Genomic DNA, 14,090 nt, shown 5'->3' on the forward strand with positions numbered 1-14,090 from the left:
TGTTTATAAAAACCAGTTATATATATATATATATATTTTTTCATAAACAATGAACTGCCAGTACCTTGTAAAATTTACCTTATTTGTTTTATATTGTTTTATGTTTCCACGTTTTACTTCAGAGTAGGACATTAAAAACTACACATCTATTTAACAAATTTTATTTCGACTGTTATTACATTAATATATATGCTTTCATAATATGTATGAAATACATAACATCATTTCTTTGGTATCTAGCTTACCTTTACACAGTTTAAGCAGATTTATTCTATTATTATTTGAACATAAATTTAACTAAATATATAACAATTGACACTTCACGATGAAATCTGTTCTTTAGTAGTATATATTCAATTTTAATGTGTTGTTCCCCTGTACTGATAATTACTGCTATAATTATCGTCACAACCATAACTTTGTGTTAAATTACTCTGTCCATATATTCTCTGTGTATTATATCCGTAACTTATATTTTGATTAATTGAATTATTTTGTTTCATATTATAATTATTATAATCTGAGCTTGAGTAACTGTTTGCAGGAAAGTGATAAGAATTCCCATTACGTCCACCAACACTACCTCTTCCTCTTAAAGAACCTCCTCTTCCTCTGCTATCATTATTTCCTCTTCTACTATTATTTCTATCACTATCCGTGAATCGTTTGCCACCTTATACATTGCACGTATATATACACACACACATATATATATATATATACACATTTAATAAAATCTTATCTAATGTTTAACAAAAATAATGCAAAAACATACTTCGACTTCCAAAATTTCCTGATTTAACTAATTCAGCCATTTCAGTAAGTCGAGGATTTACATTTTGTCCTGCTTCTTTTAATACTTCTATTAAGTCTCCAGCATGTTTCATATTATGGCTTGTGAAAAATGCATAGGCAGTTCCAGTTTGTCTCCTTCTTCCAGTACGACCAATCCTATGTATGTAGTCTTCTGATGATGATGGATAATCAAAATTTATCACATATTTGACATCATCTACATCTGTGATAAAATATTTAAAAAAAATAAAAACATTTAATATTTGCTGGTAAGCACATGAGAATTTATAGCAATCATCACCACATCTGTTGATTACATCAAACTTATAGAATGATCTTCAAACTTGTGGAATTAATTATACAAAATCTTGATTGCTAAAACTATAAACAATGTAGAATAAATTATAAATATATTGAATAATTACATTACATCAGGTTCTTAGTAATCTTTATAGGTTTTATTGGAACAGAGCTTAAACCCCAGGTTTGTATTTAGCAACAAAATTAATCTGTAAATCAGGTTTGAAAACCACCCACCTTTTCCTTGGAAATTCCATTGTAAAATCAGCAAGAACAGCCCCATTTACTGTTAAAGTAGGGCTATTCAGTTGGTTTCATATGGAAATGATGGCCTAGAGATTAGACAGACACAGCGGAAGTGTCTGCTTTGGGATAAAGGCAGCATTTTAGGGTTTAAGCCTGAATGCATTAATTATTTCAGATACCAGAGAATAATTTTAAAAATTAGAGGCACCAAAAAATATTTAAGAATGATACATAAACTATTATACCAACAAACCAGTAAATATGAAAATAAATTTGTTTTGTAAGTTAGAAGTATTTTGATAGTTGCTAATTTAGAGTTTAATAAGAAAAATTAGCCACATATTGAATTAGTTTTAAAAAAAGAATGGTTGGATATTATAACACTTTATCTTCTAGTAATAGAAACGAATGTCAGTGAATTTAAGTGTAATGCAGACATTCATTTCAATTATTAGAAAGTGGAATGCCGTAACTTCCAATGATAATTCTTGTAAAACTAATTTAACATCTTGGTAAGTACCGTTATAAATCTAAATGTAAATGTACAGGCTGTTGCATAACATGTAGGATCCGTTCGAGAGTTGACTGTATGCCTAAAAACAATGAAGGAAAAAAAAGTTATACAAGCACATGTCCTATCCGTCTTCGTTTATGAGATATAATGAATTTTATAAACTAAGCAAACTCTTTGTTCGGCCTCTCTTTTCATAGACCGCACTAGTTCGTAAGCAAGATTTTTAATTAAACTTTTTTTTCTTGATGAGAAACTAACAAGCACAAAGTACTTGATTTTTTGAGCACGCGTTTACACAAAATATTAGAGGAAATTCCAGTGAATATTAGACTTCATATGTGGTTTATACATGATGGAACTCCGTCGCATTTTAATCGAATAGCTAAGCAATTTTTAAATCAATATTTTGCAAATAGATTGATCGTGGAGGTCCTATAGCATGGCCTGTTCCTTCTCTGTGTTTGAATCCATTAGATTTTCATTTGTGTGGACATTTAAAATCTATTGTATACGCAATATCGATTGAAAATGCTGGAATACTACAAAATAGAATAGAGCAAGGCTTCCAACAACTTCGAGAGGTACCAGGAATGATAGAGAGAGTAACCAGATCAATGACAAAATGAGTGCAGGCTTGTCTTCAAATGCAAGGTGGTCATTTTGAGTATTTTATGTACAGGCAATCAAAATACAGCTAGGACATGTGTTTATATGACTTTTTTTCATTGTTTTTAAGCATACAATCAACTCCCGAAGTAGGTCCCACATGTTATGAAACACTCTTTATATAAAATAATGTTACTATCTACAATTCATTTTTCTTGCGAATATTTGCAAAGCAATAAAATTAAATAAAGTTTCTGATTTTATATTAAATGATTCTGAAGGTACATGTAATATTGAAAAAATGTTAAGAACTGAAGACACGTTACTTGAAAAATATATTAAAATTAAAATTTGAATATTTTTATTAATACAATATGAACAAAGGAAAATAATATATTCACTGTGTCTGCCCAATACTGGCAGTACACCGCGTTCACTTAGGGTACTCTGTGCCTCTGAAAAAGAAAAGCAGACAGTCTTAGTGGTAGCTTGTGTGCATTTCTTTAGAACCCTTTATAAAAGTCTTAATATTAAAATTGATTTGTTTCACTTATATATCTAAATGTTATTTAGGTATTAATACAAAAATACAAACCTGTTTAAAAAGTAACTACGATTAAATATAAAAAACTAACTGAGAATATAGCCTAATCAGTGTACTTAAATTTTTAACTAATTACATAAAATATCACACATTGCTACATACATAGCTGTCCACTGGTCTTATTAATAACGCATCACTGGCTAATCCAATAAGTGTTGCCAAATCCCAGATTTATTCGATATCTTAATATCTAATTTATAAATTTAAAATATGGTACATACCTAAACCTCTAGCAGCCACATCTGTTGCAACAAGAATAGGAACTCTTCCACTTTTAAATTCCTGTAACACATGATCTCTTTCTTGCTGATTTTTATCACCATGAATACTCAATGCTTGCCATCCATCACGTCTAATATTCCTTGTAATATCATCTACTTTACGTTTTGTTTCAACAAAAATGATTGTCTTATTTTCCTTATCGTTCCCAATTTCCTGAAGCAATTTATATAATTTCAAATCTTTTTCAAATTCTTGACAAACATCCACAATTTGGATAATATTATGATTGGCTGACAATGTCAGAGAACCAATATTAAGATGTGTATAATCAATCAAAAAGTCTTCTGCCAAAGCTCGAACTTCTTTAGGCCATGTAGCTGACCACATTAAAATCTGTCTATCAGGTCGAATTTGTTCAATGATTTTTCTGATTTGGGGTTCAAATCCCATATCCAGCATTCTATCAGCTTCATCTAATACTAAATATGTGCATCTGGAAAAATAATGTTCAATGGTATAAACCTAGATTTTCAACTAAATTTAGTAATATTATACCTGGACAAATTTGTTGTTCCTCTCTCCAAGAAATCAATAAGTCTACCTGGTGTGGCAATACATATTTCAACACCTCTTTCTAAATCGTGTGCCTGTGGTCCTTTAGGTGCACCACCAAAAATGCAAGTATTTCTTATAGATGCTGATTCACCAAAACTATTAGCTACTTCCTGAATTTGTTGAGCTAATTCCCTTGTAGGTGCTAAAATTAAAGCAATTGGGCCATCACCAGTACTTAGACGTGATTGATGTATAATATGCACAATTGCTGGCAAAATGTACTGAAATGAAAATGCCTTAATATAAATAATATTTTTCATTTATATGTACAAGGTCGGAGGAAAATCGTAGTACAACCGGCCAAAGGATAATTTTACGTAAAAAAAAAAAAAAAAAAAAAAAAAAAAAAAAAAAAAAAAAAAAAAAAAAAAAAAAAAAAGTAGCATACAATTTTTTCATCTGAGGTTTTGTTTTCGAGAAAATCGAATTTGAAGTTTACTCAAGTACGCAATGCGATCTACTTATCGTGTATTCTATTGCCGATTGTCTTTGTCTGTACTAGTATTTAAACATTAATAATGATAGGATACTGTAGGAAATAGCCAGATAGTTTGATGTTTAATAGAAGTCATAGTTTATCTGACTGCGTAACAGTTTATTTCATTTTGTTTGTTGCAAATTATTTAGTTATAGCAAGGTACTCACTGCTGTGAGTAGATATTACGCAGAACAATTTTCTAATTGCCGACATCCAGATAGAAGAGTCATACAGAGTGTCATGAAAATCGTAGTCATAGTCGACGATTGTACAACAGCATTGAAGTGTCCTATCATTATCAATATTTAAACACTAGCATGAACAGAGACAACTGGTAATAGGATACACGAAAAGTAAACAAGTAAGAAGCCTTAGATGAAAAAATTGAGTACCAAATGTTTTTCTTATTTTTTTTTACGTAGAATTACCCCCTGGCTAGTTGTACTATGATTTGCCACCCACCCTGTATATTGAAACTTAATATGCAAGCTAAAACTTCTAGAAAAAAAAACATCTATACATTTTTAGAAATTAAAAATGAATATATCTTTTATCTGGCTCACTCCAAGAGTCTTTCCAGAACCAGTTTGAGCAATAGCAACTAAATCTCTGCCGCTGAGTGCAATAGGCCATCCTTGGGCTTGAATGGCTGTAGGCTGAGAATATCCTTGTTTATGTATTTCTTGCAAAATGTAAGGGGGAAAATTTCCTTCTTCAAAATGTTGTATTGGATTGGGTACATTATCACCTTTCACAGTTATCTCAGCATTTGCTCGAAATTGACCTATTTCTTCTTTGGATCTAATACAGAATATTAAATTGAAACTAAAATACTATAGATCAAAACTTGAAGTAAAATAAATTTCAAATTATCACCTATTTTTAACTGCAGGATGTTCAATATAAAAGTCTTTATGCAAAGGCTCCAAAGATCTTATATCCCAATTAACTTTTCTCAATCCTCCTCCAGGTTGTTTATTTTTTATACCGCTATTACTATTACTAATTATTCTACCACGAGTACCAAATCTACTCATAGTGTTTCCTCGACTGTCTCCACTTCCTCTACTATTACCTCGGCTATTACCACCACGACGGTTTCTGCTGTGGTCTCTGTTATGGTTAAACCTAAATACACATATTATGTAAATGTAATTAAATTATATAATATACTGAGTCAGATAGGTCAAGTTATCATATAAGTGTCCCACCTAACTCAAGTTTCTTGTATGTCTTGTTTGTATTTGATGATAGGAAAAAATGTTTAAAAAAGTTTAATTATTTTGAGAAGGATGCAGGAATGTTAGATTAGTACTACCAATGTCATTTGGTAATACTGAAGTTCCTCAAACTAAAATATTGTCCACTAGAATCAATGCAATCACGTAGGAAATCGAGCAATATGAGTGATACATGTGTAACTGTTTTTGAATTATTGCATTACATGCTCTGACCATGCAGTCCCTTATATTTGCAATGGTCATAGCTTGTGTGGCAAGCATTGTATCGAAGCAAGCATTGTGTGGATTTCTCATGCACAAGAGTTTCACCATTCTTCACTGGAGAATACCTCAGTAACTATTAATTTTTGACCCCATGTACCTTACTAATTTTTTATTTTGTATTCATTAGACATTTAAATGACATGATCAAATGTTGCATATTGTAGTTAAAAAACTTAAGGTGACCTTCATATTTTGATAAAAAAGTGAAATAGCAAAAAACTTAATTATTGCACTGTATGCTCCTCTTTACACTAAATACCTTCTACCTGAAACATTTTTTTATATAGCATATAGTTTACAAGTAGATTCAGGTGAAACAGTTAAATGAATCACGCTGTATATACATTATAAAGATAGTACCATTATATATTTGCATTTCATGTTGTATTTAATTTCTATTTCCCTCTGACCCACATTAAATGGAACATAATAAATTAATCAGATTGAAATTTTTAAGTGAATTGAACTAAATTAATAATTAAAAATTAAATTATTAAGCAAAACTAAGAATTAAAAATTAAACATATTTAAAGATTCATTAGTTTATCATGTATATATAATAATTTAAATGTGTATACAATAATATATAAGAATTTTCAATTATTATTTATTATAAATTTAGATTATTGATTACTAATACCATTGCTTACAAGAAATTACTTCTACTTTGAAAAATGTATATTAAAAAGTATAACTGAACTATAGAACTAAAAAGTTGGACGTCAATTTCTATTTCCTATCAATAAATTGAATTGTCATGGAAAACTTACATTTAGAAATGAGAATATCCTCAAACCCAACGAGCAGCAGATTATTCCGTTTTGCGGTTAGTTCCACGAAAACCAATCAATAATTTGGAAGAAGTGAATAAAAGACTGATCACTAATCCTATTGAAAGTACTAAATCTCATATATAGCGAACAATTCTTGGGTTTCTCGTCGAAGAACAGGCAAATAAAGTAGCGCACATAAAATCGAAACTTTAATATCTTTAAACTTGCCGGTAAATCCGGTAGATCAAATGACAAGTGAACTTCCGAAAGTAGTTCCCTGTAAACTGTTTCCATGACAGCGCCGGCGTAGTAATACACGCGCAACGAGTGAATCAAACAAGCAACACTCGGCTCAATAGATTTTAGCCACTGATTTCTATATCTGGATACAGTATGGAGTATGGGCACAGGTATAGAGCATCCTTACAGAAGCGAAATTTCTGTCGGAACCTTTAATGTCGTACCCCAAAATCCGTACAAATCGTACATACCATAGAGACAGCGTTGTCAGTTCTCTAAAAAAATATGTTTCCATCATTTTCTATGGAATTGTAGGTAAGAGGAAAGACAGATATCGAAGAAACAGTGGAAAACGCGGTATATTTCAAGCCTAATATCACAGCCTCTGTGGTAATATCATATTAAGCAATTATTTTTTAATAGTTTGTTAACAAATAATATTCTAATTAAAGATTATGCCAGAAGTAAGCATTTGAGAAAAGTATATACAACCGTATTACGGAGATATGTATCATTTTAATCATTTTTTTTTTCATTTTTAATAATTACGTTTGACATTATTATTTTACACAATGTGATATTAAAAGAGAATATTACAATATAATATAAATAGTGACGTGAATAGTAAAAATATAATTGGTACAATTACACATATATCATTTTATAACTTTGCTTTACAGCTATTATACATTGGAGTAGTTGAGGCTTGCAAGGATAAACTGTATTTTTGACTGAATGTACAGAAACTCTTGGCTCATACCTACAACCCACACTTGCAAATAAGAATATTCAACAAAGTGTGAAATATTAAATTACACATTTGTTTGCATCCAATGCTATTATATGTTGGTAGTAAATGAGGCTTGCAAGAGTAAACTATATATTTCTGATTCAATAAATAGGAAACTGTAGCTTACATATACCTGTAAGCCATACTCCATAACTAAAACATAATAAATTATGAGAAGAAAGTGTGAAATATTAAATATTAATTGGCTTGCACACATGTACCTTACATTATAAATTATATATATATACTGCAATAACAAAAAATATTAGATATACTGTTTGCTATTAAGAATTGCACTTTTAGAACCATACATCAATATTGTCGAAGTACAAAACTTCACACCTCAATAAGGTGGAAAGATTTAAGAATGCTAGTGAACTTGTAATAAAAACTCATTTATAATTTTTGCAACGTGAAACTAATTCGCAGGTCATAACAAAAACTTGGAAATAAATATTGTTCTCTTTCAATTACATTTAAAATAACGAGAATGATAATTTCTTTAATTTCATTACAGTCTTTGATATAGGCTGCAAACTGAAAATTTTAAATGATGAATCATTCTACGCCAAATCGTATTTACGTAGCTACATTACCTTTCTCAATCAGTTTAAATTATTGTATACCAAATAATTAACAGAAAAACATAAAGTATGTACTATGTGCATCAGTGTAAAATTCTTGAAAATACCAGAAGCATTGTCAGCCGACTTCACTTGGTCATAACCGCGTGATACTTTTTTGGCCATTCCTCGCAAAAATACGGTTGAGCAATTAGAAGTAATTATAGAGCAGTAAGGAGCAATTAAAGAGCAATTGTCTAATCCATTATTTATTGATATACAAGTTTTATGCATCGGGGTAACCTAGAAGATTGACATGTGCAACATATGACATATTCGCTTCGGTGCGAATAGCACGATGACTTTTACAGATTTCTCAAAAACTAGAAGTGAGCAATTAAAAGTAATTATAGAGCAATTATTTAAGCCATTCTGTAATGAGATAGAGCAATTTTTTGGAAGGGTGTAAAATTGTAAACTTGTATGTACTGCTAACTTAACACAGTTGTAATAGCATCATCATTTTTTCGAAAGTTTTCGAAAACTACGAATAAACAATTAAAAGTAATTACAGGGCAGTAAGGAACTATTAAAGAGCAATTGTTAAAGTCACTGCGCGATATGACGGAACAAATTTTTCAGTTTTCATGTAGATGTGAATGTATGATCTGCATTAAAGTTACTAGGGATCTGCGCATGCGCGTTTAGAAATTACTAGATTTCTGTTTCATACTTTTATTTATAAAATATGTTGTTTATTGACCTAATTGTTATTTATTAAGGGTTAAGCAATTATTTGTGCAATTTTTGGATAGCCTCGCTAGATTATTTTGTGCATTATTTTAAAGGTTTTATAATATTGAATGTTCGTTACCAACCCATAAAAGACTCTAGATTTCCAAAAAAAGTTTTTTAGAAATATGTCGAGAACTAAAAGCGAATAATTAAAAGTAATTGATAAGCAATTATAGGTAATTAAAGAGCAATTTTTTGATTTATGTTTTATTAAAATTGGTTACTACTGTGAGCTACTTCACATGAGTGCCACAGGCCCCACATATGTATGCACATACATGTGTATATGGTCTAAGGTCTAAGCTAGCTAAGCCAATAATAATTGTTGGTGTTGGTGATTGACTACTTTTAAACTCATTATTGTGTATATTAATTTATAATGACATCGAAAATAGCGCATGTAATTTTTTGTTTTTACACATGTATAACTAGGAAATAATTGAGTAAACTAAAACATTTATTGTGCTTTTGTTCTAAAGTATCCTTTTGTATCTAACCTATGAAATTAATTCTGTTTATGTTTTGAACTTAGAACATAGTATGCGAATGCTATTTCAAGTATTTTATATTTCACATATTTTCTTTTAGATATCTGATACTCTCAGAATTCTTCATTTACCACCAGAACTGTCTAATGATCGACGCACTGAATTATTTAAAAAATATGGTGCTATTAAAATACGAACTCTAAGGCCATCGAAAAAATATACTATAACTTTTGCTAAATTTTCATCTGAGCAAGCAGCCACTGAAGCATTATTACGTTTGCATCAACTAAATGTTAAAGGACAACATTTGACTGTTGAATTTGCTAAGAAATCTATATCAGTGGACAATACAGAAAATGGGATTTACAATGAGAAAGTTACAAAAGAGGAAAACAAAAGAGAATCAACAAATAGATCCAATTTTCAAGCATTTTTACAAAAATTAAATAGTTGGACTATGAATCAAGTTTTCACTCAGCCACCTCCACCAAATATACAATATAGATATTCACCTCCAACAAAGAATACATTAATCAGAATAGCCATACAATTATTGAGAGAACCAGCTTTTTATACACAGGTAAATTAAGTAAAAATTTATGTTAATATTTATTATATAGAATTTATATCTATATTAAAGCACAATTTATGTTAGTATCCTGTTCTAGGTTTTGCACTTAATGAACAGGATGAATTTACCACCTCCTTTTGTAGAATTAGAAGCAGAATTTCCAATGCTTAAAGAAGTCTATAATATGGAGAAATATAAGGATATATTTGGCAAAGGAGATTTTTGTTATAAGGAAAATGATGGTAATAAAATTACAACCTTATTTTCTTCTCGGTTATAGATATTATTGTGTATGTAATTCATTATACTCATCAGATTCTAATGAAGAGGACGGCACAGACAAAGAATCTGAAATAGAATCCAATGATGAAGACAATGCAATGCGACCTTTAGAAATTATTCCAGCAAAAAGAAAACGTATACAATCTACAAAACGCTTAAAAATACCAAAATTTGTTAATCCTGCTAAACAAATAACAGCTACAAGCTCCACACAAAAGATTATAAAAGCAGAAGATATGTTTGAACCAGTACAACGTACAGAAACAAAGAATCTCAAAATTGAATTGAAAACAGTGGAAAAGTTACTAATTACTTCAAATAAGGATGAATGTGCAGAAACAGATAATGCTATGGACAGTGGATTTGGTTTACTGTTTCCATCTTCTAAAAATGTTGAAACGAACGAAAGTAAAAGTATTGAATCTACGCAGCAAGAAGTAATTACATCCAAAGAATTAGCAGAGAATAAAATTTCGACCAATGGTAACAATCACATTTTCCTTTTTATTATTTACAGCATAAATACTGTTTATGACGCTAATACAAATTAGACTAGAAAATCAAGAAAGTATATTTTGAAAGAAAATTAAAATAATTTATTTACGTTATAGATCAAAGGCTTCTACCAGTTTTTAAAAATTATCATCCTGGTAAACCATCAAATCGTTTATATATAAAAAACCTCGCGAAACAAGTTGAAGAAAAGGATCTTCATTTCATTTATAGAAAATATGTAATACCAGATTTAAAAACAGAGTTTGAGTAAGAACTTTTTATTTCTATTTAAAATATGATAATAACTCATTTCAATTATTACATGAGCAGTTAAGAACTCTTATAATTTTAGATACGATGTACGACTTATGCAAGAGGGTAGAATGAAAGGTCAAGCATTTATTACATTACAAAATGCAGAACAAGCGCAGTTAGCTCTTGATGAAACAAATGGTTATATTTTAAAAGATAAGCCAATGGTTGTGCAATTCGCTAAAGTGGTTAAAACTTAAGAAAAACTATATTATTATCCTATATTATCTTATATCTTATATGTTACTATCGATAAATGAAAATATTTTTAATAAAAGAATTTCATTTTGTACATATTGCTTGTAAATTGCTGTACATTATATTTGAAACCTAACAATTCTGGATTTACGAATCCTACAATATTTTTTTTACATACAATTTGCGTGCAAATAGATATAATATATAAAATGCGTAAACATACGTACACTCTTAAAATCATTGAAATTAGACATTAATCATTTACACCTGAAATGGAGGTGTAGCATGGAATTGAAATAAGAAATAACTATTCCAAAGAATATTTCGAATTGTTACTTTGAAGATTATTATTTGGAAATATAGGAAATACAGATTTATTAGAAAAATATAGGAAATAATAGGAATTAATAGTATAAAAGTATATACTGTAATAGTTCATAACCCTGGCTTTGATAGCATTGTTTTTTCAAACCTGTTTTTTCTTTATTTTAAAGTAAATAAAATTCATAATATTTGAAATAATTATTTCAAGATATTAGTTTATTAGCACACATGTATTTGCTTATTTTGATGATTGTTTCTTTTTTAAATTTGAAATAAAGAAATAATGAAATCATTCACTATTTAAAATTGTTATTATTTCAAATTTCAAATAAATCAGTGTTTTTACTTTTTAGTGAAAATAATTTGATAATTATGATTTATTATGTATGAAAAGTGATCGAGTCTGGCCTGGCCTTCGTTAATAAAAGGTCGTTTGATTCATGTGGTAGCATGTTACAGCCGCGTCAGCGGAGATTGCCGCCCGCCTGGCATCCAGTAATTCGCGGGCCTCCCGTTGGAGCGCTATGTTTTGAATTTAGGGGAGCTTGTATTGTGTGCGCCGAGCGTCCGGTTCACCGTCGAGTTGTAACCGTATGTGCTGTCGTCGTTACTCCACTGCCGTCCCTCATTTTCGTCGTCGGTCTCGCACACGTTGACACGTCCCTTATATTGCCATGGACATCAGCTTATTACTAGAGCACTCACAATATGCGTTGCCCGTGGGTATCGTGCTCGTATGCGCGATTCTCGTTTTCGTCTTTGGTTTCAAGAAGGCCGAACAACCACCTTTTGCACAGCTCTCGACGGGCTCCGACGTGGACCGGAAATTTGCCAGCAAAAAACGCAGCAAGATCAAGGAAAAGGTTAGCACAGTTCGCAAGTGAAACAGTTGAACAATACATGTATCTGCTCGCTTTTTTCGAAACAACTGACAGTCTCGCTATGACAATACATATGTGTCCATACGTCTGTCTCCATATGGTTGCTTATTCGTGGCGAATGATTTACACGCACACATGGTTGATAATCAGCTGGCATTGTCGTGCTAAATAGTTATTTGTTTATTTGCGCATTTGTTGTTCTTGATACCTAGGACACGATTCAGAACTGTATATGTGTATAATTTCAACTTGATACTTTAGTTTTTCTTAAACTTCTCTGTTAACTTTTACTTTGTTTCTTGTATGGTGTCCATGTTCATTCACAGGTGTTTAACGCGCTCTGAGTTCCCTGACTCGTGTATGAATCAACGTAACTCGCATATAAATGTTTTTTCCTTTCTGTGATGAGTATGTAATTTTTTTCTTTCATTTACGTGTATATTTTTAGTCTAAATTTAGTATTTTATCTGAATAAAATTCTGTCTTTTGTATGTTAATGGTTATTACCTGTTCATCATTTTGTTTATTTCTGAGTAGAAACATTTAGACCTCAATAATAATGGAATAGTTTCTTCATCTTTAGAAGTACAAGAATCTTTTTATTTCCTTATAAGGATATATCATTACTTTCTTCTTAGTAAACATATATGTATTTGATATACTGACTGGGTATTCAACAAATGTCAACGCAGCTTTGGCAGAGAAGTTTACACACAAAATGTGAAAACCTATATTTATTTAATGCTCTATATAGTCTATATATTTAATTAATATCAAATAGACACTATTACATGATGTTTCCAAAGAATACTTTTAACTTTTGGTTACAAACATGTTAATAATTATACTTATCGTATAATTGATTATAATTTCTAGTTTTATAAAAAGTAAAAAATACAAAATAGAATCTTACAATTTGAATTAAAAGAATCTATTATTTAGGGTTTTGATTATTTAATGTATTAATGATAAAGGTATAGGGCCAAGACAAAACCAAGATAAGAACTTAAACTACGATTTAATGACAGAATGATAAATCTTAAAAAGAACCCTTTGAATATAATCTTAAACCAATTAATGAGGTCTTGTTATAAAATATAATGGTATTATTAATGGACACCTAATAAATATAATTATGTAAATTACAGAGATCTGCCAATGGACAAGTTTCAACTGAGAAAGCAAGTCCTGTTAAAAAAACCATATCAGCAAAGACAGATATTTCAAAGAAAGCTGTGTCTAAAGTGGATGATACAGAAGGAAAGTTGAAAGAACGAAAAGAAGATGATAATAAACTTTCTATACTTAAGAAAGATAAGGCTCAAATTGTAGCAAAGGCTGGTAAAGAAAATAAAATTGAACAAGTAAAAAATAAGAAGAACTTGAAGAATTTGTTTCAAGAGAAACCAGTAGACTTTGATGAAGGTAAGCTTTCACTAAATTCTTCATAAGTATTTGATAATTGTAATATTTATATATTCTACATTTGAAAT

The 14,090-nt window shown here is 30.1% G+C and overlaps 3 protein-coding genes and 1 long non-coding RNA gene across 10 annotated transcripts in view; 3 read left to right on the top strand and 1 right to left on the bottom strand.

Annotated features, from left to right (window-relative positions):
- Positions 1 to 154: 154 nt before the first annotated feature.
- Positions 155 to 6,970, bottom strand: LOC143179062 (putative ATP-dependent RNA helicase DDX5). Of its 4 annotated transcripts, none has more exons than XM_076378060.1 (7): positions 6,656 to 6,969; positions 5,257 to 5,508; positions 4,944 to 5,181; positions 3,843 to 4,123; positions 3,287 to 3,780; positions 776 to 1,018; positions 155 to 673 (listed from the first exon to the last, which is right to left on the bottom strand). In XM_076378060.1, coding segments are annotated over exons 1-7 (1,824 nt in total). In that variant the 5' UTR covers positions 6,658 to 6,969; the 3' UTR covers positions 155 to 359. The 4 variants fall into 4 exon arrangements, with proteins under 4 accessions (XP_076234175.1, XP_076234176.1, XP_076234178.1 ...); XM_076378061.1 differs by lacking the exon at positions 6,656 to 6,969 and adding an exon at positions 5,592 to 6,038; XM_076378063.1 differs by lacking the exon at positions 155 to 673 and adding an exon at positions 1,333 to 1,381 and having other exon boundaries at positions 880 to 1,018; positions 6,656 to 6,970.
- An 89-nt stretch (positions 6,971 to 7,059) lies between these two features.
- Positions 7,060 to 8,353, top strand: LOC143179063 (uncharacterized). The gene is made up of 2 exons (XR_013001891.1): positions 7,060 to 7,213; positions 7,579 to 8,353. It is a non-coding gene; the product is annotated as an uncharacterized LOC143179063 (long non-coding RNA).
- A 1,039-nt stretch (positions 8,354 to 9,392) lies between these two features.
- On the top strand, positions 9,393 to 11,499 carry LOC143179116 (RNA-binding region-containing protein 3). Its single transcript, XM_076378166.1, has 6 exons — positions 9,393 to 9,446; positions 9,635 to 10,114; positions 10,203 to 10,347; positions 10,421 to 10,870; positions 10,999 to 11,149; positions 11,235 to 11,499. The coding sequence occupies exons 1-6, from the start codon at positions 9,426 to 9,428 to the stop codon at positions 11,392 to 11,394; spliced, it is 1,407 nt and encodes a 468-aa protein (XP_076234281.1). The 5' UTR covers positions 9,393 to 9,425; the 3' UTR covers positions 11,395 to 11,499.
- Positions 11,500 to 12,223: 724 nt separating this feature from the next.
- LOC143178725 (uncharacterized) overlaps positions 12,224 to 14,090 on the top strand; it is a 40,387-nt gene continuing 38,520 nt past the window's right edge. For all 4 annotated transcript variants that reach the window (XR_013001845.1, XR_013001844.1, XR_013001843.1 and 1 more), the window contains exons 1-2: positions 12,224 to 12,579; positions 13,746 to 14,022. Coding sequence is in view for 1 of the 4 variants with exons in the window: in XM_076377526.1 (XP_076233641.1) it covers positions 12,391 to 12,579; positions 13,746 to 14,022 (466 nt within the window). In the remaining 3 variants the exon portion in view is untranslated. The remainder of the gene's footprint in view (positions 12,580 to 13,745; positions 14,023 to 14,090) is intronic.

This window comes from Calliopsis andreniformis, chromosome 5, assembly GCF_051401765.1.
Source record: "Calliopsis andreniformis isolate RMS-2024a chromosome 5, iyCalAndr_principal, whole genome shotgun sequence".
In the NCBI taxonomy this organism is placed as follows: Eukaryota; Metazoa; Arthropoda; class Insecta; order Hymenoptera; family Andrenidae; genus Calliopsis; species Calliopsis andreniformis.